Raw genomic sequence first — 26,995 nt, forward strand, 5'->3', positions numbered from 1 at the left:
ATAGAGTGAGAACACCTCTTCCAGCTTTGGCAAAAGAATAAGGCTTTAAAGCTTGAGATAGTAAAACCTGCTTCTTATAGCCTCTTGATATATACCCCCTAAATTTATAAAAGTTGCCAAAAACCGTGCATACAAATTTGGGCATGCGCCCAATTTAAAAGTGTGATTTAATCGAATAACAAGCTAATTAGCACCAATAATTGGCTTTTTAACAAGCAATTATTGGCACTAATTAGATTTAATTGAAATTTATATGTGTAAATTTAGGTGCCGGATCCGTGCTTAAATTTTACACATATGTAAAAAGGGGGGGCACGGAAATGGGAGGGTCATGAATGGAATGGGGCATTCCTAGCATTTATGTGCATTATTATAGAATAAAGGGGGATATGTGCCTAATTTACGCATGTACGTTTGTGCCATGTTTCAACTGGGGTGAGGAAACAAGAAGGCAGTCTACTATATTCGCCAGGCCCGTGCCAAGGGTCTGTGCCGCCCCCCCGCAGACGAACAGTTGGCGCCCCCCCCCGCAGATGAACAGTTGGCGTGCGCGCGCGCCCCCCCTCGTGAAGATGATCGCGGCGCGCCCTGGGGGCCTTTAAATCTTTTACTTGCAGTCGCAGCAGCGTCTGTGAAAGCGGAGTGCTGCCGACATCTCCCTTCCCTTCGCGCTGTTGGTTCCCTCAGTGTCCCGCCTTCTTCTGACGTCAGAAGAAGGTGGGACACTGAGGGAACCAACAGCGCGAAGGGAAGGGAGACGTCGGCAGCGCTCCGCTTTCACAGACGCTGCTGCGACTGCAAGTAAAAGATTTAAAGGCCTCGGCGGCGCGGGGCGAGGGTAAGCACCGCGGCGGCGCCCTCCAGAGGTGGGCGCCCTCCTGCGGTGCTTACCCCGCTTACTGCATTGGCACGGCCCTGATATCCGCGGTAGAACAAAAGAAAAGAAGCAGACCTTATTGGAGAAAACACAGTCGTTAATGAGTTGTATTGATGCTCCAAGGACTCACGATCAGATTCCCTACATGGCCATGTTTCGCCAAGAGCACAGGCTGCGTCAGGGGCATTAAAAACTAGTTGGTGGAAACCTAAAAACTTCATTAGTGCAGATCAATGTGTGTCTTCCTAGGTCTGTCTGAAACAGACGCAGCCTGTACTTCTGAGGAAACATGGCCATGTCGGGCATCTGATTCTGCGTCCTGGCAGCATCATGGCTAACTGAGAATTTTTAGTGGCACTGAAAATACCCAGTTATCCCAAGCTGAAACTGGCTATTTTGTGGGCATTCCAAGGGCTGAGTCAGCATTTAGCCAGTTAAGTGATGTTTTTCGCACTTAGGGCTAGGATTCTATATATCACACCTAAAAAATCAGTGCTGAAAAAAAGCACCTAGGCATATTCTATAAACTGCACCTAAATTTAGGCACAGTTTATAGAATATGCCTAAATCTAGGCTTAGTTTATAGAATACTCCCACACCTATTTTCTATTACTCTATTTAGTTACAGCCATTTACACCAATAAAAACCTGGTATAAAAGCTAACGCCTGAAATATGCGTGGAATGGGCATATTTATTTATTTATTTATTGCATTTGTATCCCACATTTTCCCACTTTTTTGCAGGCTCATTGTGGCTTACAATGTATCGTATATTCTATAACATATTCAATATTCTATAACAGAGCACTATAACAGTGCACATAAATTCTAGGAACATTCACAACCCGCCCATGACCTGCCCATGGCCATGCCCCCTTTTCAGATTTGCATCTTAGAATTTATGCATATTACTTTATAGAATACGCTTAGACATTTGTGCGTGTAAACTCTAATTAATGCTAACTAGTGTTAATAATTGCTTAAGTTCAATTATCAGCACTGATTGGCTTCTTAAGCTAATTAAGTTGAGCGCGCAAATCCAGAATACAACCAGATTTGAGCGCACAACTCAAGTCTCATTACATAGATTCTGGGAGTTAACTGGCTAAGATAACAGCATATATAGGACCACATAAAATGCAGTTCTATCTTTATGCGGCTAACCATAGCTGGTTAAGTTCTGAATATCGCAATTTCACCATCTCCATATACCATGAAATTCAATGCCAGAGCCCCCACTGGCATTGAATTTTTGGGAATAACGTTGGCAGCAGTCAGCAAACTGCTGGCTGAATATTGGGCACTAAGTTACCAATTGGTTCTATTGTTTATTCAGGTTGTGTTAATCCATTTCCTAGTTTTACCCCATTGTGTACATGGGTTTGCAGCTAAAGACTCCACCCATCATAAAAAAGAGGGTGTGTGAACACTCTGTGGTGCCTAAGTTCTGACTTTGATAGGGAAATTTTCATATGGTTATGAAAACCAACCAATAGCAAATCAACTTTCAAATGATCAATATCAACCAATGGCAGTGGAGCTTTAAACAATGTGTTACAAGTAAAGTGAGGCTTCCATTAGGGGTTGTGGCACCATTTTGAGGCCAGATCCACAATGAGCAAGAGCAAGTGGGCATCGCTCCTGCCCATATACTCCCCTAGACTATCAAGGAGCTTCAAGGTATGCCTGGGAGACCTTGGGGGTGGGGAATAGGGGCTAAGGACGGTCCCAGCATTTGCTTCTGGGAATGGGGGGAGGAAGGGGGATCAGGACCAGAGTGGAGAGAGGAGGGGGATTGGAGAGGATGAGCACCTGTTTCCCTTTATGTGGGTCCCAGCAAATATTCAGCTAGGGCCCACACATCTGTCTTATGCAGGCCCTGGCTAAATATTGGTCCGGACCTACATAAGCTATAGCAACCAGCTCAGTATTAGCCCTGCATATTTAGTGCTGGTGCCTGAACATGACCCAGTATTGAATATCCAGAGCTAATTCTGGCCATGTCAGTCAACATTAAAAAAAAGTGCTGACCACTGCAGGCTGAATATTGACTACAGTGATTTTTAAGTGTAGGAGAGATGGAATTACACCTGTCCTTGAAGAATGTCTAAGTGCCTGCTGTAGAGACAGCTGTAACCACTGATGTCTGGGGTCCCCATGATGCAGCATCCCCAGCATTCAAGCTCTCACCCAGATGCCAGCTTCCCCTGGGGGTAGGGTTACCATATGGCTCCAGAAAAAGGAGGACACATTGATCCAGTCCAGGTTTTGCTTCCATTGAAAGCAATGGAAGTAAAACCCAGACTGGCTCAATCTTGGGGTAGCATACTCAACCCCTGGCAATCAGTACACCCTCTCCCCCAGCAGCATAATATATGCCCACAGCAGTACACCCAATTCCTGGCAGCACAACTCCTCAAAGAAAACAGGCCCCTTGGCAGCACCCAACACACAATTGGGTTCCCTCATAGCACTCAAATCCCATCCAAGCAGGATCCTCTACAGGAGGGGAAGTACCCACGTGTGGGATGACATATAACAACTTAACCTGGGTTAAAAACCCCAAGGCCCAAGGCCCTCAAAGCAATCTTCCTGCAGCAGGCCTCGCTGCCCCCAATCCTAACACACTCCCCAGCCTTACTCACTCCCACCTTGTGTCTTGGCCCAATCAAAAATGTCTGCCAAACTCTTTAGTAGTAAAATCACATATTGAGAGTCCAAAAAGTAGGGTAGGCTGGCTCTTCCAAAAAACAGCAAAGCAGACGCTTGTTCAAAAATATGATTTTTATTAAAAGTCACCAAACAACTCGACACAGCTGCTGTGTTTCGGCACCGAAGCGCCTACTTCAGGAGTCTTATGTTGTAAGTTATGTAAAGGTAAATGGTATTTTCAAAACCAAATGCAGCAAAAAATAGTGGGTAGAGTCAAACAAAATGCATGACAATGGAAAAAATAAAGGAAGGGGGGAAGAGAGACCTCAGACTGGCGGCATGCAGCCAAATTAATGGGATTACTCATGCGAAAATGCAAATATGCACATATGCACCATCACCATGTTTTAATCACTGGTCCTCGACCCACCACCTCCCTAGATATTAAACAATATTTGTTTTTGTAATCATATTCATACAAAACGTGCTACATATACCCTCTCAGGACATAAAAAGCAGACATAGAGGCATATTTTCAAAGCACTTTGGGAGGCTAAGTTCCATAGGTTTCTATGGAACTTTGGGAGGCTAAGTACTTTGAAAATGAGCTTGTTAATAACCTATCTTATGGCAGCTTCAAAATCGGGCCTCCCCAATGGTCTGTTTCACCAATCACAGACTTCGTCAGGGGAAGGACGCCCTAATGAAGAACACTGCTCAAAGAATAAACAGCAATGTCAAACTACTTGTCCTGCTGTCCGCTCAGAAGGGAGCACCAGAAGGGATAACCAAATGCAACCATAGGTAAATTTTGGTTATCCCGCTGGAAACAGTTTCTCAGTGCAAAATAAAGGTGTTTGTGCTTCTTTTCCTTTTAATAACAGGCACATACGAGCTTGCCCATATTTGAAAGTCTGACACCCAGTGGTAATACCATGTTATTATAGCTAGAGGTCTCAGCGACCAGCTTGGATTGGCCAAGACACAAAGCAGGAAGGAGTTATCATCATTCCCATCCCACTGGAAACTTGGGACTCCTGGTAAGCCCAGAGAATAGTTTGAAGAAGGGAGTAGGGTGTGGGGACCTGCTGAAGGAAGGATGCATTGAGGGTCTTGGGCTCTGTTCTTCTTTAACCTGGTGGAGGCTGCCATATGTCAGGCTCTTCCCCAAACTTGAGGGTGGGGGGAGTGGCAGGGGGAAGCTGTCATTGAGATGATGCTTGATTTGGAGGGCTGCCAATGCCAGGATTGCAGGATTGGAGCCCTTAATAGGGGAAGCAGCAATTTTTAGAAGGTTCTCCCATATCTATATTGGGGGGGGGGGGGGGGGTGAGGGAATTTATATTTTTATTTTTCCACATGCAGTCCTACACCTTTTCTTTTTTCTTTTTCTTTTTTTTTTAACAAAAAAATTCTATGTACGGCAGAACCTTTTGTAAAGTAGTATGGGAATTCCCCATGTCTTAATTTGGATGTGTGAATGCCTCTCTCAGCCTTCTATCTAAAATCTGCCTCCATAAGGGGCATAGAAAAAATGGTTGAGACTGAGATAGGAGTCAGAAAGGTAGTGTCATTTTTTTTCTATGTTCTGACAGCAACAGCTATTTTCTCTATCTTTTATGTACAATGTAAAGCAAATAGGTTGAACAAACAGAATGTACCTTTGACTTTCCAAATAAACTCAGTGCTTGTTTGTAGTAGGATATGGCCTGATCCTTGTTGCCAAGACAAAAATGGATGGCACCCAATCCTTCACAGGCTTGCCACTGCCCGTGGATTTCACCTGGGAATAGAATAACCCCAATAATCTGTAAAATCATAGAAAGCAGATAGTGCTGCTGGTCTTACCTTAGACCCGCATTCAGAAATGATCTTTTCTAAAATTTATTTATTTCATTTATATCCCACATTATCCCAATAGATCAGGTTCAATGTGGCTAAAAACGTATTGTGATTAACAGTACAAAAAGTGATGCCGGATAGTATACATTAAATAGTAATATCAAAGTAAATGAGGATTCAGAATTACAATATATAATATGGAAACAAATGCTAGACGCAAAAAGGTAACAATTTATTGTCATCCATATATAATCACAATTAGAATGGAACTGAGAAATGTAATAATTGTACAGTTAGGGGTTTAAATTAATTATGATCATCTGTGAGAAACTGCTTAAACAGAGAGGCTTTAAGGTATTTCCAGAATATCAAATAACTAGGTTCCCATCTGATGAATTTTGGGAGGGAATTCCACCATTTGGTACAGCGGTAAGAGAATCCTGGGATAGTGGAGGGTTAGATAATCTCTTAAACAAAGGAGAGTGTTGCAAAGGGGGAGATCAATTAAAGTTTGCATATAATCAAGGGTTAAGCCATATAGAGTTTTGAAAACAAATGTACATAGCTTGAATGTTATTCTGCTTTGATTGGGAGCCAGTGTAATTCAGTCTAAGTTTTTGTGATTCCATTTTAGGATTCAAAATTTGGATCACAGACCATGTTTCATGATATGATAATTGTAATAATAGGGGAAAGGATTATGTCTCCAATTATAGAGCTTTTGTGTACTAAAGTGCAAAGTGACTTCACAAAAGTCCACTTCAGTGAAAAGTCATGCATAATGCCTAAAATCTGTTGTTTTTGCATGTTTCCATGTGTTTTGCAGTAATTTTCAGTCAAAGTCTATTTTGCACCAACATTTATTTAAATTTGATATATTGATGTTATATACTGCCTTTTCCCAAAGTTTAAAAGTGGTTTACAATCATTAATGAGCTGCTGTGATGCAACTTCATGCTTAGTGAAAATGAGCACATAAAAAAAGGTTTTGTAGGTTCATTTTCACAAGAAGAAAGAAAGAAAGAAAGAAAGAAAGAAACCAAACTGCATCTCTAGGTGTTTAGTTATTTTCTTGGTGCTTAGGAGAAAGCAGTTGTCTCTTTCAAGTGGCAGGTGACATAAAATAAAGGGTCCTCATGCCACGTTGTGGCCTGAACTGGAAGCCTCCTAGACCCCCCTCAGAGGCTTTCAATATCTGCTGGTCCAGCATGAGTTGGATACATGAGGCCCTTTGTATTTATTTTTGAAATATATAAGTAAAAGGACAAATCATACAGTCAGAGCACTCACTCTGACTCTAAGTGATATGTAAGCTCACACTTTGGGGGATTTTATCTTGAAAACACTGATTTCCTTCTTTGGCCAGTACCTATGGTAGCACAATAATGCTCAGTTTGATTGATCTGAGAATTGTTACAGCCCCTGGACTGCTGCAGCAACCAAAAACAGAAGGATATTGATATGACTGTGTAAAATAATAATCTCCAAAAATCATAACCTCTGGTAATAATTTGGCCATTCAGGTAATAAAAATCAAAAATAGTTACTGTGATTGTGATTTTTGAACCTCACAAATAATGAACTGTGGTTAATTTTGGTTTTGCAATTCTACCAGCTCATTCACAGGCTCTGGATAGGATTCACAGTTAGTAGTTTAAAATGGCAAAGAATTGTTTTCTGATTATGCTCATCTCTAATGTTTACAAAGGACTGGCCTGGTGGCTTTGTGGCACTGCTGCATGTTGCCAACCAGATGCTCTAGGTGTTTTTTCCAAGCATGTCTTTTGACACTGAGGTCACCATGGCTGAAGGTACTAAATTTAAAATGAATCGGAGAAAACCTTTCTTCACTAAAAGTGTGATTCAACTCTGGAATTTGTTGCCAGAAAATGTGGTAAAGGCAGTTAGTTTAGCAGAGATTAAAAAAGGTTTGGATGGCTTCCTAACAGGGTCGTAGCTACAGGTGGGCCTGGGTGGGCCCAGGCCCACCCAATTTCGGCCCAGGCCTGCCCACCCAAGCGACACACAACTGTAGCAGCAGCGCAGCAGACTAACGTGATGGGAGAGACGGCACCCGCGGTGCTCTGGCAGCTGATTTCTCCTTTCCACAGGCTCTGATTTCAGGCCCGCCCATCACCCAAGCGCGCACACACACAGCCTAGCGTATGTTGCGTCGCTGGCACGGGTTCGGGCACCCGTGCTCAGGCTCAGACATCATCATCGATGATCGATCAGATTCAGCCCACCTACCTTCAGGCTTAGAGAGAGGCAGAGAGAGTGCGTCGCCGTCATAGTTATCTACACATCCATCCTCCTACGCGGTAGCGGACCTGGACGTGGCTGTGCATGGCGGCGTGCTCTCAGCCTCGCTCTCACTCCACTTGGCTCCTCCGCTCATTCGTGATGTGGTCTGAGGGAGGGCAGGCTAAAAAAAATTGGTGCACATGGCCACATGCACGCTCGCAGGGTTGTGCGAGCCTCAGCTTGGCCCTGCAGGGAGGGAGACAAATATGTATGTGTCTGTGTAAGGAGAAGGAGAGAGATATTGTCTGAGCTTAGGTTGGGAATATAAAGGGTATGCTGTTTGCACTTTAGTTTTGTGCTTTTAAAGTGTCATTAAGGAGGTAGCAGGGAATACTCCACAATTTCTGAGCCTGAAATGCCTTTCCTCAGTACTGAAATGGAGTTCCTCGAACAGCTGGATTGGTTGCTGGACAGTTATAAAGATAAGCCACTTTCAGAGGCCAAAGACTGCAAACGTGCCTTTATCATGGTTTCTGTGACTTCTGCCCTTGCATGCCACTGGAGAGGAGTGGGAAATATAACCAAAACGCTATATTACCTACTACTACTATTTAGCATTTCTATAGCGCTACAAGGCATACGCAGCGCTGCACAAACATAGAAGAAAGACAGTCCCTGCTCAAAGAGCTTACAATCTAATAGACAAAAAATAAAAAATAAGCAAATCAAATCAATTAATGTGAACGGGAAGGAAGAGAGGAGGGTAGGTGGAGGCGAGTGGTTACAAGTGGTTACGAGTCAAAGGCAATGTTAAAGAGGTGGGCTTTCAGTCTAGATTTAAAGGTGGCCAAGGATGGGGCAAGACGTAGGGGCTCAGGAAGTTTATTCCAGGCGTAGGGTGCAGCGAGACAGAAGGCGCGAAGTCTGGAGTTGGCAGTAGTGGAGAAGGGAACAGATAAGAAGGATTTATCCATGGATCGGAGTGCACGGGAAGGGGTGTAGGGAAGGACGAGTGTGGAGAGATACTGGGGAGCAGCAGAGTGAATACATTTATAGGTTAGTAGAAGAAGTTTGAACAGGATGCGAAAACGGATAGGGAGCCAGTGAAGGGTCTTGAGGAGAGGGGTAGGAATCTGCAGCTGCAGCTTTGTACCTTTCAAATAGCTACATGGTAAGCACACGCTATTTCTGCCAGATCTTGTTACACTTGTGTAGCTCTCTGATAATTACATGGTAATCACACACTGTCTCTGCCACCTCATGTTACACATATGTATGTAGCTCTCTGGTAATTACATGTAATCATATGCTATCTCTGCCATCTCATGTTGTACATGGCAGTGGCGTAGCCAAGGGCTCAGGCCTACCTAACAGTAGCACACATTTAGTGGTAGCTGGTGGGGATGCTTCCTCCCGATGGTAAAAAAAACGCTACTCTCCACGCTACCGGCACCTGCACATGCTCAGTTTTCAGCGCATGCCTACTGCAGACTGCCAAGGTGGAAAGAAGCGTTTTCTCACCAGCTGTTTTCTGGTTACGGCCCTGCTTCCTAAAGGAAAAGTCCATAGACCATTATTAAATTGAACTTGGGGAAATATTTCTGGGATAAGCAGAATAAAATATGTTGTACTTTTTGGGGGATCTTGCCAGGTATTTGTGACTGGATTGGCCACTGTTGGAAACAGGATCCTGGGCCTGATGGACCTTTGGTCTGTCCCAGTATGGCAATACTTAAGTACATAAGTATTGCCATACTATGTACTATATATGTACTATATATTGCAATACTATGTACTATGAAGGCAGCATTCATACCCAATAGGAAATGTGTATGTGGGGTGGGGGAGGGGGGCTGGAGAGGGGAAGAGGTAGGAGAATCTCATATGACAATAATAATGGCCAGCATATTGGGTCCTGGAGGAATGTGCAGTTACTGTGATGAACGAACTGTATAAGGGGATGGGAAACCCCCTAGATAGAGGCTGGTTCAGATTCAGCTGGAAATCTCAAGGAACAGTAGGAGGAAATGACAAATGCATCCTCCCCACCAAAAAACCATGCTGCAGATATGAGATGCAATGGAAACTAACTTATTTTGGGGATTCAGGAAACTTGTATGATTAGATTAAGGTACTGGCAACAAGTGCATTGGGAGATATGATGGGAAGCAGAATATTATTCATCTGGTGTTGTTTATTTTTATAATCTAGGCACTGGAAGTATTATTCCAAGAAAGGTGAGCTATGATCAAGAAAAACTGACCTAAAGCTAGCACAGTGACATTTAACTCTATGTGTAAATACTTTCTGCATCCTATCTGTGCACGTTTGTGTGAAACAACAGTATCATACGTTGGATACCTTAGCAACTAAGAGGCAGGTGCAGCAACCAAACGTAAAAAAATCAAAATCGTTAAAGTCCCTAACGATTTTTAAAAAACGAAGAATGCACCAAAAAAAAGAGTCACACATGCTCAGATCGGTATTCAAACGTACAATGTATCAAAGAATCACAATACACATCGGTAACCGGCCCCTAAATCATGCGCAGAGCAGCCAAGCGTTTTGCTGGCTGCTCTGCGCATGCTGCAAACGTAAAAACAAAACAAAAAAAAAAGCCACAACAAATACACGTGGCTACCGGGTCAGCAAAATCCAAAAACAAAGGATCGGGAGGGGGCAAGGGCGCTCATCAGGAGCGTCCTGTATGGACGGCCTTGCCCCCCCCCCCCGCTGCTCCCCACTTTCCGCCGCTCCCCCCCCCCCCCCGAAAAAGCAAAATGCTAGCTGCCCCGGTCCCCCTCCCTTCCTGTTCCTGTGTTCTACAGAGCTAACTCCGCCTCCAGTCATTCTTCTGCCCCGTGCCCCGCCCCCGCTGCCCCCCCTGAGGTCGACTACGCCGCTCCCCCCCTCCACCGAGACCCCCCTCCCTATTAACGACCCGAGCAGCGCCTCTCACCTCTTTCAGAAGCGCTGCACGGGCAGGAAGATCTATTGTGTTGGTTGTAGTCTCCATGACGTCTCTTCTTCCCTGGCCTAGGCCCCGCCTCCTTCTGACGCTACGCTATTTGATGTGTTTTCTGACGTCCTTTGGACCAATCACAGCGCTTTTAGCTCTGCTAATGCGCTGGGATTGGCTCAAAGTTTGTTTATTTTTTCACTTAATGATTTTTCCTGGCACAGAGCTGTCCTAACGAGAGGTCCAGACCTCTCGTTAGTTTTCCTGCCTTTTTCCTGCGTAAAGGCAATCGGAAAAGGTTAGTGCATGTCGTTTCAATGGGGTTTTCACACTAATTGCTCATCTCCATTCCGTTTTCGTTAGCTGCTGGCTTCCTCGGTAAAAGCCCTTTGATGCATGCAACGGATCAAATTTTCCTCGTTGGAGGGTCATTAAAGGCTCATTTAGCTTTAGTGCATCTGCCTCTAAGAGTAGATCACTAAAGTGTTGAGAGTTATTTATGAATGTTGTTGGAAGTTTACTTAAGAATTTGCTTTGAGATAAAAATGGTTTTGTTTCTTTTGTTTTGTAGTTTCGTTATTACAGTTGATAGACAGATGAAGCCTTATAAGCAGGTGGTGTTTTGTCCATATAATCTTTCTAATGAAGCAGAGGGGGAGATTCTATATATGGCGCCTAAAAAAATTGGCGCAGAAATCAATGCCGACTAAACATATTCTATAAGCGGCACCTAGATTTAAGTGTGGTATATTAATCTATGTAAGCCACATTGAGCCTGCAAATAGGTGGGGGAATGTGGGATACAAATGCAATAAAATAAATAAATAAATAAAAATATGCTTAGTTGACATCTCAGCGCCTAAAACTACATGCCTCCATTTACACCAATGAAAGCATGGCGTAAATTCAGGTGCATAGATTTAGGGGCACTGGGCCATATTCTATAACTACGCATGTAAATTTTGAAATACTCATGAAATGCCCATTTCCCTACCCATAACCACACCCCTTTTTGCCTGCACATGTTAGAAGTTAGGTGCACTGCATTACAGAATGCGGCTAGCGAGCTGTGCGTGTAAATTCTAATTATTGCCAATTAGTGCTCATTATTGCTTGTGAATCTTCATAAAGGTTATTAGTAAATCCCAATAAATAAATAAATAGCTGCTGATGAGCTGTGTATCAAAATTTAGTAAACCATAACTGCAACCCATAATTAGATCTAACACTACTGCGGTGGTTATTTTAGAAGATCTATTCTTGTTTTGGATGTCTGAAAACTAGCATTTAGACATCCATACTGCATGGACCTCCAAATCTTGATTATATAAATCCAGGATAAAGATGTCTAACACTGTGTGCTTTGGATAGGACTGGGGGGGGGGGGTGTGGAGGGAAATATAGATGTCTGATCCAGTGGCGTACCAAGGGGGGGGGCGGTGGGGGTGGTCCGCCCCAAGTGCACGCCTCTGGGGGGGGGGGGGTGCCGCGCGCCTGTCGGCACCGCTCGTTCTCTGCTCCCTCTGCCCCGGAACAGGGTGCGGCACCCCCCCAGCAGGTAAAAATGCACCCGGGGGGGGTGTCCTTTCGCCGGGGGGAGGTGTTCTTTCGCCGGGGGTGGGGGGGTTGCGCTGCACCCGGGGGGGGGGCGCATCGGCGATCCGCCCCGGGTGTCAGCCACCCTAGGAACGCCACTGGTCTGATCACAGAAGGGAATGGGATGTCCATGTATAAATTGATGGACCTGGCACTTGGCATACCCAGGTTATAGAAATCTGCTTCGATTGCCCAGCATGACATCTCCTTAATTCCCCAGTGGTTGCTCTCCCCCTTCCTCTCCCCTGAATGTGAAACCAGAAAGGGATACCAAGGTCTAGGATAGCTTCAGGTACTATGGAGATTCTTAAGAAAACAGTATGCAAATCTGAGGAGTAGCCTGATGGTTAGTGCAGTAGGCTGAAAACCGAAGGATCCGGTTCAATCCCATTTTAGTTCTTTTTTTTTTTAATTGTGAGTCTTCCAGGGACAGAAAATGCCTATTGCATCTGAATATGTAAGACATCTGCAAGCCTGAAGGCTATTGAAGTGGTGTATATTCAGGGAGTGTAGGTCTTTTTCTCTTCCTGGAAGACTCACAATTAAAAAAAACAACAACACATAAACAACTGAGGGGGGACTCAAACCTGGAACCCCTGCTTCTCAGCCCACTGCTTTAACCATTAGGCTACCCCACAACTCTATATAGATATCTGTGTGACCATTTTATCAGATGGACGTTCCTTTACTGCCACACAGATGTCTATATCCCTTGGTTTCCCCGTTCATAATTTGGACATTTCAGTTTACGAACTGGATGTTCATGCTGGACATTTCCAGCACATGGATGTCTATCTCACATGTATTTCAGACGGACTGTGTCCATGTGAGATGGACGTACATTTATGACATACTGACTTGGACGTCCATATTCTGAGTTGGATGCTGTTTCTAAAATGCCGCTCCAGAGGTTCAATCTGTATTATTCTAAATACGCTGTGGCTTAGAGGATTTGATTTTATCTGTTACACACTGTAGGTATTTGATCTTTCATTGTTTCCCCCTACTTCCCCTCCCTTGAATATATTGGATACTGATATAACAGATTTTAATTACAGTGTTTTCTTATAAAGCATACTTGATAAAATCAGAACAAATAGATTATGCAAATACCATGAAATATCTGATAATAAATTTTGCACCAAAACAATTTAGAATGAAGGCAAGGTACAATAAAAGTAAATGATGAAGAATGGAACTCATTAGTGATTCTTTAAATGAGCTGGTATTGCAGATTTGCTTTCTTTTTCCTGAATATGATATTGCAGTCATAAATTAATAGCAAAATACTGCTTTGTTTTTTCTTTTGGCCCTGTTAATTCATCATTTGTCTTATTCTCGATCTCTTCCTTTTTAGTGCCCTGCCATTTTTTTTAAATAACTGAGGGGCTCATTTTCGAAACAGAAAAATATCCAAAAAGTGGTACAAAGTGGCAGAGGGACGTTTTTTCTTGTAAAAATGTTCAAATCGCTATTTTCAAAACACATTTTAAAGATGTTTTTCTATGCAGTTAGTGTGTCCAAATCACAAGGAGGCATGTCAGATGAAACTTGGACATTTTTCTGCCATAATGGAACACAGCAAAAACATCCAGGGCTAAAAGTTGGACGTTTTGGTCTGTACCTGTTTGAGTAACAAACAGGAAGCACAGATGTAGCTGAACACAGAAATCCCACAGGCAAACACAGAGAAAAGGCAGACTCAGAAATGGATAACGGCTCTTCACAAAGGCCAAGGGACACCCAAGTGTAGAAGCACTCTCTTTATTGGTGATAGACTCAACACGGCACCATGTTTCAGGAAGATGTGCCTGTTTCAGGAGTCTTATACTTAAAGAAGTGTGATATACTGTCATGAAGATTTGTCCGCACTGGGCTACAAAAGACCGTTAATATAACACCCGCTGGTGTTAAATACAATGTACACAAACAGCAGTATAAGTGCTTACACTTACACTTCTCTAAGTATAAGACTCCTGAAGCAGGCACCTCTTGATGAAACATGGTGCCGTGTCGAGTCTTTTCATTTGTCACCAAGAAAGAGAGTGTTTTTACGCTTGGATGTCCCTTGGCTTTTGTAAAGAGTTCTCAGTCATGAGTAAGTCATAATAAGGTGCCCTAAATGACCAGATGACCACTGGAGGGATTAAGACATGACCCCCTTATTCCCCCATTGGTCACTGACCCCCCTCCCACCCCCCAAAGATGTGAAAGAAACAGTACATCAATTAAAGAAGGGGGGGGGGGCAATAATGAAAAATATGCTAATGTTCCTCAGAAATCACCTACTATCAAAAGAGGGAACAAAAGAGACTGTGATGTGGACTTTTATTCTTTCTTTTTTTTATCTTAAGAGGAAAAAAGGGACCGGTGGCATTAGATATTAACCAGTGGCCAGGCTATTAGGTCTCCTATAGTGCTCAGTTATTTCAAACCCTTGAGCCTACTGTTTGATATCAATCACTTGCCAAACCAGAACCAAAACCTTTATGGATATACAAATTTTATTATTTACTGTAGGTAATTTTATTAAGATGATTTTTATATTCAATTAAAGTCCCCTGTATTAACATGTGCTCTGAAGTAACTATTGAAAAACAAAGAAATAAAAATGGCATTTGCTAGGTGTGGATTGATACCAAACCATGAAACTGGCAACCCATAATAGAACAAGTGATTAGCGACTACTTATCTGCGTTTGCACATATGGCAGCTTCATATTATGGTAGCTGACATATTATGGTCAGTCCTATTAGAGCAGCAAGCAGGCCCCTGGAGTAGCCTAGTGGTCAGTGCAGTGGACTGTAGTGAAGGGGACCCAGGCCCATATCCCACTCTAACTAGGGTACTTGTGGTGGAAAGTGTGAGCCCTTCAAAACCAACCAAAAACCTACTGTATCCACATATATCCACATATATCAAACAGCCCAAAACACTGCAGCCAGACTCATATTTGGTAAAACAAAATACGAAAGTGCCATACTTCTAAGAGAAAAACTACACTGGCTTCCACTCAAAGAACGTATTACATTCAAAGTCTGCACCCTGGTTCATAAAATCATTTACGGAGAAGTCCCGGTCTACATGTCAGACCTCATAGACTTACCACCCAGGAACACTAAAAGGTCGGCACGCACATTCCCGAATCTCCATTTCCCCAGCTGCAAAGGACTAAAATACAAATTAACACATGCATCCAGCTTTACCTACATAAGCACGCAGCTATGGAATGTACTACCACTTGACGTGACAAAAATGCGCGATTTAACCAACTTTCGGAAATCACTGAAGACCTGCCTCTTCAACAAGGCATACCGTAACGACCCATCATATGAACCTTAAATCAATACTACTTTCTCTTATCCCGAATTGTGATCTCTTTATACTTGTTTGATTAATCTACTCATGTCACTTATGATCTTTATGTAATACCACTTGTATCTCTCACTCTGGAATGGCGATTGCCATGACGGAACAATGTAAGCCACATTGAGCCTGCAAATAGGTGGGAAAATGTGGGATACAAATGCAGCAAATAAATAAATAAATAAATATAGGTGACACCTGCAACCATAAGGGCTATTGTAGTGGTGTACAGTTGGGTATAGTAGATTTTTGGTGGGTTTTGGAGGACTCCCCTTACAATATAAGGGGGAAATGGCGACATGTGTACCTGGGACCTTTTATGTGAAGTCCACTGCAGTGCCTCCTAGTGTGCTCCACTGCTCTGATGGGATATCTGTGTGGTCACTCTACTAAGAATGCTAGTCCTCCATATATCCCAATGGCTTGGTTTTGTATGTTTTTCCCTTGGACACTTTTTTTTCCAAAAATGGTCACAAAAGGAAAATGCACTGAGCATAAAATGTCTAAAAACATCCAGAAATGTCCATTTTCGAAACAAAAAGATAGACATTTTTCATGTTTGAAAATGTCCATGCTCGCCACTTGATTTTTGGATGTTTTAAACAAACCATTCAAAATCAGACTTAGACGACATTTCAAAAATGCCCCTTCCCATACCTTTATGGCATTTCTGATGAGGGTAGTTATTGTTAAAGGTAGGAAAAGCTTTTAAGAAAATTAATTTCTTTCTTCACTGTAGCAAAATGGCTGACTGGATCTCAGTGGTCCTGTTTAATCGCCAACCAACATATTAGAAAAAAGTTCAAAAGTTTGATGGTACATTTGCTTTAAGTTGACTACTACAACAGCACCCCTAATTGCACAGGACCTTAAAAGAAGGGACAATTAATGAGAAGGAATTCAAACATCAATATCTCTTTAAACGTCAATTGTCAGAAAAGGGGCTGTGATTATAATTTAGTTTGTTCTAACATAAGCTAATTTGTGGAAATCATTTGTGTCAGTATTAGTACTTTAAACATGGAAAGTCACTGAAAAAGCTGAATGAAGAATTTCAAATGAATGAACCCTGTAATTTCGATTGCTTGGCTTAACATCAGGCACATCTAAACTTGTCACTTTGTCACATTACAGAACAATCACACAGTTTATTTCAGGATAACAATGCTGTGAGTAGAGATTCATATGTAAATTTCTGCTTCTGCCAGCGCTCAGTGTTCTTACCTACATCGGAAAATGCACAAAGTGCCTGCTGGTAGTAAAATTCGGCCATGTTGTAGTTTTTCAGCTGACTGTAGGCAAAGGCTAAATTACACAGACACTGTCCCTGGGCATGTCTTTCTCCTAAGGTCCCTAAAGTAGCAAAACAAAAAATGTGTAATTAAAACTGTCTGAAATAATAGCAGGTAGAATGGTCATTCAAAGCATCTTTTGGTAAAAAAAAAAACAAAAAACAAACAGTTTACTTCAACCACGACTTTTATGCACAGTATGCAATGGGTCAGTTATTAAGGGGGTCAATATTATAAAGTGATTTAACTGGCCAGAAACAACTCCTGGCTGGTAAAATGGCTTCTCCAGGGCTATCCACTGATATTCAGCGGCATGTAGCTGGTTAATGCTGCAGGATATCATGTTTATTTATTATTAATTTATTTAAAAAATTTATAGGCCGCAGTATCTTACAATTCTAGGCAGTTTCCAAAATGCATACACAAAAATTTAACAAATAACACACTTTTATTCAAACATTTAGACAAGATATAACAAAAAATGCCGAAAAATAAAACATACTTTAGTCTTTAAATAGTAACAAATGCTTGTGCAAACAACTGAGCCTTTAAACACTTCCTAAATTGTACAACAGAACAAGTTTGATGCAAAACCTCAGGAAGAGCATTCCAGAGGACTGGTCCTTCATTATAAAATATAGAAGAATGATTCTTATCCAGTCTAACATGTCAAAAAGAAGGGGCATCCAAAAGTAATTTATCACTAGATCTCAAAGGTCTAGCTGATATATGAATCTTCAAAGAACTGGCCAAAATTAAAGGCCATTATTTTGCAAAGCTTTGTGAACCACAGCTAAAGTGAAAGTCGATCCGGAGGTGGAGTCAGCACCTGTGCAGTTAAGTGGTATTATTCACTTAGTAGGTTAAGTGCTGAATATCGCACTTAACCGCATAAGAGATAACTGGCTACATAAACATAGACATTCAGTGCCGGAATCCGGACATGGTCTAGCATTGAATATCCGGGAATAGTACAGTACAACACAATTGACATTTCTATTCCTCATTTACCCCCAAGAGTTCTATGTGGTTTACAAACAAGTAACTAGGCATTCCTAGGAAAACACAATATCTGGAAAATTGTTAAAATTTAAGAAGCATTTACAAATCTTCCAAAAAGGTAGCGTTTAAGCATTTTTCTAAAGGTTTATAATTCTGTGACGATCTTATGGCCACCAGTAAAGAATTCCACCAAGAAGTTGCTTTATACAAGAACTGACTAGCAAATCTTCTTTTACATTTTATCTTTTTTGAATGAGAGTAATGTAAAACCAAGTATGATCTATCGGAAGGATTGCAATTTCTATATGGCATATATACCAATTTATTTTTCAGAACACTCTCTCATATAGTAAGCCAAAAGTACTGTCTAAGCTTCAAAAAATACTCGTGGAGTACAAAATATCTTGAAAGGGGAAAGCTTCAGTACCCTCATCTTCACCCCTTGCAAAAGCTTTACAGGGCAAAAAGGACTTAAACAGGGTAAACTCACATCACAGGAATAAAAAACCCTTTCAAAGAGACTGTAAAAACTCCACTTGTATACAATTTCTGAATCAACAAACTTAAAAGTGACAAAAAACAAGAAAGAGTCAAACAAGTTAATTAAAAAAAAAAAACCTGAGTGTTCTTCCACTTCTATGAATCACACCAACTATGGCCAACTATAAAGCTGTCTCAAGCCATGACCAAACTTCAGCGCTTTACCCTGGTTAAATCCTTTTCACTCTGTAAAGCTTTTGCAATGGGTTGAAGTGAGGGTACTGAAGCTTTTTCCGTTTCAAGATTTTTTGTACTCCGCGAGTATGTTTTGAAATTTAGAAAGTACTTTTGGCTTACTATGCAAGAGAGTATTTTGAAAAATATTGTTATATTTGATTCTTTTATCCTCTTTGCTATTGAACATTGATTAGATCTACCAATTTATACATACATGTAGGAACTAATTCATATAGAATTAGATAGATTAAAGAGCAAGCTTTGAAAATAATTTACGCTTTCTCCAGAAGCCAATGGAATTTAAAAAACAATGGTGTTACTTTTTCATATTTGGAAAGACACTGACGGCTAACAAAATGCTCATCACTCCTGGCTGAACACCTATTCCTAACTTTTTGTGCAGCTAATATGTGGTCTTTTACCAGAGTTTTAGTCACAGGAAAAGTCCAAACTAAGTCATTTGGTCGACCCAGGCTTTTTTAGCTGTTATCAAGGGCTAGTAACAGTTGTAATCTCTTAGTTGGAGTTCAGTACTGTGATTCTTGTATCTTACCATACATATCAGCTGCCTCTGCATGGCATCTTAGTGATGTCTCGTACTGGCCCAGAGCATTGTCAATGGCTCCCAGATTCTGGAGTAGCACAGCCTTCTTGCGTATAGAGAAGCTTGTTCCTTTGCAGGTATCCAGGCTTTCTGCAAAACACTGCCTGGCCTGACCAAAGCACTTCATTTCAGCATAATGCAGCCCAATGTGATTGTAGAGCTTTCCTGCTCAAGAGAGCAAAATGTTCTCCACATTAGTGAAATGCATCAGATATTTCAGTAGACATTTGTTCATTCTATAATGTGCTGACTACACTCTGTGAAATTCAGAAGGATACCACAGAGTGCTGTACCTTTAGTTTTGGTTCCAGTGAGAATGTGAACATCTGGATCTATTTTTACTTAGAAAAAGTTTGATACTATGGCACTTATTTTCAAAGCATATGGATGTCTCAAAATGCCCAAATGGATGCCCATGTGCTTAAAATATCCAAATCCTGATTTTGCAAAGGCAGAAAAGGGACATCCAACATTGCAGTTCCTCCGAATAGCAAGGGGCATGTTGTGGGCATGTTTTGGGTGAGACTAGGGAGGGCCCCAAATCAGGAAGCAACAGCAATAACCAAATGAGAATAAACAAGTCTAAAAAGAAGCATATTCATAGTTAGACCTGTTTCAGTCACTTCTAGGGTACAAAATGTTGCTCTGATTGTGAGCAGTTGGCCACTACAGGGATTAAGGCATGAAACTTTCTTAATCCCCCAGTGGTTGCTGTCCCACTCCCTCTCCTCTGAAAGTGAATCTGGAAAGTTATACCAGGCTCTGTGACAACTTCAGGTATTATAGGCATTCTGAATACAGTAGTATGCAGGTCTGAGGAGTAGTCTAGTGGTTAGTTCAGTAGACGTTAAACCAAGAAATCCAGGCTCAAATCCCACTTTAACTCTGTATCTATAATAAGATATTTTAATGTTTTAAGTTTTCCTTATAGTGCTATGCTATTCATATTATACAAATCATTTTGCTGTATTTGTAGCTTATTTAGAGAAAAGGAAAGGTCATTAAAGGATACTGTATTTCTTGTAATGTATTATATGTTCTACCCCCATTTCCATGGAAGCAGGGAATTGGGTTGGGTTGTGTAGTTCCCTGTAATAGGCTATTTCAGAGTACATGTCCTGCTCCCTGTGTCTTATGGGACTCTTTCTATTGGTTTGCCTTGTTTCCTGTGCATGCTGGGCTAGTTGCTCCCCTTCTCTTCCCATCAGGTATGTAAGAGTTAGTCTGCAGCATTTTCCTCTGTGAACTGAAACTGCCTATGCTGTATTTTGCTGTATGACCCCCTTCAAGCTACTGTGACGCTATCAAGATTTTACCAGTGCAAAAGTATAAACAGCATCACTACTCAGTGTGTTGTTGAATTACTTCCAGCTTCTCTTTTTATTGAGAGAGAGACCTAGTAGAGAAGAGACCAGACTCCCAGTTTGCAAGGCAAAAACTCTTGTGTAGCACATCTGAACTGTAAGTTATTTTTTCTTGTTTGATTACTGCATTAAAGAAGACTTTGGTTCAAGAGTTCTGAGTTTTCTCATAGTGATGTCCTATACTCTGGTTTAAACTGCATGCCAATCACCCAGTGAGGGGACAGAACACTTCAGAGCAGGCATAGATGTTAGCGCATTAAGTCTGTGATACGTATATATTTTATAAGCTATGTATGTAAATCAAGATTCTGCTTGTGCTCTGCCCAAACTCTTCCAATCTAATCTAATCTAGTCTAATCCAGGTATTTATATACCACAGAATCCGAACAGGTCCTAAGCGGCTGACAATATTAAAAAAGCAAAGTAAAAATAATCAAAACCAACTAAGCAAGGTTTCATCACCATCTATATTCCCTTCAAACAGAACCCCACAGAAATCACCAAGGAAATAATAAACAGCATGGCCATCATGGAATCCTGGGCATCGACATTCAAGTTAAAACTCAATAGAGATAAAACCCAATGTCTCATTCTCTTGTCCCAGAACTTATCGATCTACCAATAAGAAATGTAAATAGAACAGCAAGAACCTACCTAACCCTTCACTACCCCAATTGCAAAGGTATAAAATACAAATCTTCACATGCTGCCAGCCTCTCATTTATAGGCACACAACTTTGGAACTCACTACCCAAAGACATGAAACTCACAGAAAACTACCTACAATTCAGAATATAACCTGAAAACACGTCTTTTCAAAAAGTCTTTCCCCCCTGGATCTGCCTAATCCCATACCACCATACGTCACAAAAAGTTCAAAAATGGAAAACAATAATATTAACCTCTCTCACAATATGCTAATATATCAACCTAAGCGTTTATTGTACTTCTGTATTATGTATTAGACTTCTACAAATCAAAATTTTGTAACCGCCTTTTTAGCAATATGTAAGCCACATTGAACCTGCCATATGGTGGGAAAACGTGGGATACAAATGCAATAAATAAATAAGTAAATAAATATATCACAATTAACATACAATAAAAATCTAAACAAAATTAAATAATATATACATTATAAAAAAAAAATTCAAATAAGTAGATTTTCAAACTTTTCCTAAAGACAAGATAAGAAGATTCTAACCTAATCGCCAAAGGAAGATCATTCCAGAGTACAGCAGAAGAAACAGAAAAAGAGGCTTTCCAATGTCTACTATATTTTAAACCCAACAGAGGAGAGGACAATATACATCGATTCCTAGAGTGACCTTTGTTAGTCATAGAAAAGGCAATAAAATTTAGTTGATCAAGCAGAGAATCAGGAGCAAAACCATAAATTGCCTTGTGAATAAAACGTAAAATCTTAAAGCATATCCTGGCTGATATCGGGAGCCAGTGTAAAGTCTACAGTAATGGAGTTGCCCTATGAAATCTGAAAATTCTATTGTGCTGAAACTCTCCTGGATTGTTTCTGACCTTGAATTTTGCACCCATCTTTACTTCTCATGTGAGAATAGATTTTTAGCAGGATACAAGTGGCAGATGTAGTAGCAATAACAGAAAATTCAATGATTTGGTCTGAATTTAGCCCTTCATAAAAAATAAGAATAAACTGAATAGTAGTTTCACAAGGGGGAAAAACATCAAGCAACAGGTGTTTCTAGAAGACAATGACTAGAGTTTGATCTCTGTTATAGAACAAATCAGACAGAAAGAACTAGGTGCATGCATTTATGGTAAAAGAGGTGATACACAAGCAATTATATTCAGGAGTTCTTTTACTAGCTGAAAATCACACTAAAAATCAGCTGGCGCTAAACACACTGAAACATCCATTATATTCCTATGAGCATCTCAGCGTTTAAATGCCATCTAAAAACGCTAGTGAACCTTATTAAAACACCCCCTTAGTGTTTTTATAGCTTGGTTGAAGATGGGGTTGACTCACCCAGCAATGATTTATCTGTCACTCCAGCACATAACTGTACGCATATATTTAAAGTTGAGAGCACTTCCAGTTTGGAGAACTTCTGACTCTGTATCATATAGTTAGCTGCCTCTCTCATGGCCATTACTGCATCATCAGTCTTCTTCAATTTCTGATATGCTTGGCCTGCCAGTTTAAAAGTGTGTGCAGCTGAAGGAAGGTTTCCAGTCACCACAGAGCAGTAGCTAAGTTTTATCAAAGCATCTGCAATGTTGTTTATTTCACTGAGTCCATATGACTTAATTGCTTTTTCATAGAACTTCACAGCCTTCGTAGGCTCCTTCATTTCATCGTAGGCAGCCGCAATGTTAAAGTATAAACTGGCATCTGTCGCCTCAGATCCCTCCGCCTTAGACTTGAGTAGACATTTCAGTCCCTTTTGAGGTTTCCCTGCAGATATGTAGGCAGCACCTAGATTAAATAAGCACGCCTTCTGTGTTTGCTTCTCTGTCAGTTTGCAAGAGAGTAAAAAAGCTGTTTTGAACATCCGTAAAGCTTGGGAAATGTCATCATTGTCGAAAGACTGTGCTGCAGATTTAGAAAGACTTTGGATTTCGGTCTGGATAAGCAGTTCTTGGTTGAAAGAATCGTCCTTAACTGAAGAAGATACCATAGTAGAAGCCATTTATAAACGGAGGGTGAACTGTGGATACAAAATAATTATGGTTAATATAATATTTATATTCTGTATATCCTACACTTTTTTTTTAAATAAAGAAATATCTTCTGATGCTGCTCATAAGTCTTTTAGAGCTTTATGTTTCTTTAGAATTTGCTATACCCTCTAATCTGGCTCATAGGTGACCACTCATTCTTATGTGTGATATATACATTTTGAGGTATTTGACTGTCTCTATTATCTCTGTGTCTCTCCTCTCCTATAGGGGTGTGCTTCTCAACCCTCTCCTAGAGGCACACGTAACTAGTTGGATTTTCAGGATCACCACAATGAATATGCATGAGATAGATTTGCATATAATGGGTCATTGCAATATAGAAAATTGTCGCATACATAAGCATTGTGGTAACCCTGAAAATCCGACTGGCAAGGTGTGCCTCCAGGAAAGGGGTGAGAAGCACTGCTCTAGTACGTATAAGCCTCTTTAGATCCTTATGTCTCATATATTTATTTTGGTTCAGACCCTGCACCATTTTTGGCCTTTTTCTAGACCACTTCCAGCCCTATAGATTATTCTCAAAGAACTAGGCACAAGTAGGTGAGATATCCCTAGATAGATTTACATGCACTGCCTTCTTGGTATGTAAATATCTCTCATGGGATTGGTAACATAGAAACTTGTTACTATTTGGGATTATATCAAGTACTTGTGACCTGGATTGGCCACTGTTGGGAACAGGATACTGGGCTAGATGGACCATTGGTGTGACCCAGTATGGCTATTCTGATGTTCTAATTGTAGATATCTTGAATACCCAACTGCCCAGGTGATCTCTGAAGACTGGGTTAGAAACCACCGAGCTATACTGAAACATTATCACTTCCTTTTTTCTGATGGCTGTACCTCTCATTATCCAGTCCTATAGGTTTGTCTACTTGTAGTTTTGCTGATTCCTTATAAACCCTTTCTTTCACTAATGGCGTAGGATCAACCAACTTTATGTATCTTTACCAAGAACTGGCAGTCCTCCAGGCCTGTTTTCTGTGAATACCTGTTATGCATTTAATTGTATTTATGACAGCTATCAATCACACATCAGTCACCGAAAAACTGTTACATTTCGTTTATTACTAGTGAGGATCTTTTTCTACAAGAAGAAGGGCACTGGAATGTATACGTTACTGTTCTATATTGATGGAAACTTGGAGATTAGCCAACCGTGGTGGGGAATACTTCAATAAACAACCATGCTCTAGGGAATAAAAGGCAATAAACAGAATAAAAAAAAAAAAAAGAAAATGATACCATTTTATTGGACTAACTTAGTATAGTACATTTTTTCGACTAGCTTTCAAAGGCAATGATTTCTTCTTCAGGTCAGAAGTGAAAGCTAGTCAAAAATGTATTAAGGTAGTCCAATAAAATCTTCATTAAATATTTAAAAAAGGTATTATCTTCTTTTTTAAATTATTTTTATTGTTATTTGTTACCTTTAAAGCAGACTAACATGGCAACTGTGCTATTTTATCCTAGGGAATAAAAGACATTCAACAAAGAATTAATACAAAAGTCCAGAATTTATTGTATTTCCATTTTTCCCCCAAAGTACCCAGTTTGCTTGGCAAAGCATGATAGAATTGATCAGTATCCCCCAGATTCTATAAAGCATGCCCAAATGAATTTGTTAATGAGCCATTCACAATCAATTAGCAATACTAATTGACACTAATTAGGATTTACATGCGGATTTGTCTATGTGCTATTCTATAACACTGCGTGTCTAAATTGTTTCATGCACAACTCAAAAGAGGGTGTGGCCAGGGCAGGTCAAGGCATTCCCAAAATTTTGGCGCAGTGTTATAGAATAGGATCATTTACACACCTAACTGACTGCAGTTGGTGCGAGGATTTACACAAGATTTCAGCAGGCATAAGTCCTCATGCACAAAGTTGGGCGTGGGAATCCGTGCTAAGCATTATTCTATAAAGATTGCTTAGCGCTAAGTGACCTTTAGAGAATTGGTGCTTTGTGTGTATCTTAACTGCACCTAACTTTGGGTGCCATTTACTGAATCTGGCCCTATATGACTGGTGCATTCCAAATACCACTGTTTGATATGCCCTATCCTCCTGCAGACAGATGTTTCTCTCGGTCTCTTCACTGGGCATTAGGGACATTGCAGTCTCCACTGTACGTGGAATTATGGAATGCAAAAACCTGTCTTTGACATATAGCTGCAGGTTTCTTTTTTGTATCTCAGTTTTTGGCTTGAGCTGTAGTTTCCAGGCACATGAATACTGTGGGATTAAGCTTGAATATTTAACCATTGCCCAGTAAAAGGATGAAAATGAAATCATTTGAGAATGCTGTATTAATAGGCTTAACATTGCTCTCCTACCTCCTTTCCATCACTTTACCAATATAAAAGGCTATAAAAAGCCAAGTTTTCAACATCTTTTTAAATTAGCATTGTTCAGCCTCATTTCCTTGTGTAGACTTCCACCATATGGGTGACATGATTGAAAACATTCTCGATCTAAATATCTCACCTTTTACCTCAGACTGAAAATAAAACCCTGCATCATAGTTTAACACTAATTGGGACCACTGTGTATAGTTTTAGCAGAGGGGCCAAAGCGTGAACAGAATGGAAAGTGAATTACAAGCTGCTTTATTTCAGAACGGTGCTGAAACACATCGACAGGTCATGTGAGAAAGTTTGCAGAGCTGCTATCTGTGCTTGAAATTGTCCTGTAAATGGTGGGCCATGGTTTCCAGTACTATTAATCTTTTCTCTTTTCAAAATAATTACATTTGCTGAAAAATCATTATGAAAAAGTAAACAAAGCACTTTACTTTGATCCAAGATTTTGCTACTACTACTACTTATCATTTCTAAAGCGCTACTAGACGTACGCAGCGCTGTACATTTGAACATGAAGAGACAGTCCCTGCTGGACAGAGCTTACAATCTAATTAGGACAGACAAACAGGACAAACAAGAGATAAGGGAATATTAAAGTGAGGATGATAAAATAAGGGTTCTGAACAAGTGAATAAGGGTTAGGAGTTAAAAGCAGCATCAAAAAGGTCGGCTTTTAGCTTAGATTTGAAGACGGCCAGAGATGGAGCTTGACGTATCGGCTCAGGAAGTCTATTCCAGGCATAAGATGCAGCAAGATAAAAGAGATTTACCCGGTGAACGGAGTTCCCGGGGAGGAATGTAGGGAGAGATGAAAGTGGAGAGGTACTGAGGAGCTGCAGAGTGAATGCACTTATAGGTCAATAAGAGGAGTTTGAACTGTATGCGGAAGCAGATAGGAAGCCAGTGAAGTGACTTGAGGAGAGAGCTAATATGAGCATAATGACACTAGCGGAATATTAGTCGTGCAGCAGAATTTTGAACAGATTGAAGAGGAGAGAGATGGCTAAGTGGGAGACCTGTGAAAAGCAAGTTACAATAGTCTAAGCGAGAGGTGATAAGAGTGTGAATGAGGATTCTGGTAGTGTGCTCAGAAAGGAAAGGGCGAATTTTGCTGATATTATAGAGAAAGAAACGACAGGTTTTAGCAGTCTGCTGAATATGTGCAGAGAAGGAGAGGGAGGAGTCGAAGATCACCTGAAGGTTACGAGCTGATGAGACAGGAAGGATGAGAGTGTTATCCACAGAAATAGAAAATGGGGGAGGAGGAGAAGTTGGTTTAGGGGGAAAGATGAGAAGTTCAGTCTTGGTCATGTTTAGTTTCAGATGGCGCTGAGACATCCAGGCAGCAATGTCAGACAGGCAGGCTGATACTTTGACCTGGATTTC

At 40.9% G+C, this 26,995-nt stretch overlaps 1 protein-coding gene across 3 annotated transcripts in view; it reads right to left on the bottom strand.

Annotated features, from left to right (window-relative positions):
- LOC115458991 (tetratricopeptide repeat protein 24-like) overlaps positions 1–26,995 on the bottom strand; it is a 100,609-nt gene that overhangs the window by 55,474 nt on the left and 18,140 nt on the right. For all 3 annotated transcript variants that reach the window (XM_030188855.1, XM_030188860.1, XM_030188866.1), the window contains exons 2-5: positions 22,525–23,206; positions 19,102–19,317; positions 16,762–16,890; positions 5,192–5,313 (exon numbers count right to left, since the gene is read on the bottom strand). In XM_030188855.1, coding sequence (XP_030044715.1) covers positions 5,192–5,313; positions 16,762–16,890; positions 19,102–19,317; positions 22,525–23,188 — 1,131 coding nt within the window. In that variant the 5' untranslated portion in view covers positions 23,189–23,206. The remainder of the gene's footprint in view (positions 1–5,191; positions 5,314–16,761; positions 16,891–19,101; positions 19,318–22,524; positions 23,207–26,995) is intronic.

Source organism: Microcaecilia unicolor, chromosome 1, assembly GCF_901765095.1.
Source record: "Microcaecilia unicolor chromosome 1, aMicUni1.1, whole genome shotgun sequence".
Lineage (NCBI taxonomy): Eukaryota > Metazoa > Chordata > Amphibia > Gymnophiona > Siphonopidae > Microcaecilia > Microcaecilia unicolor.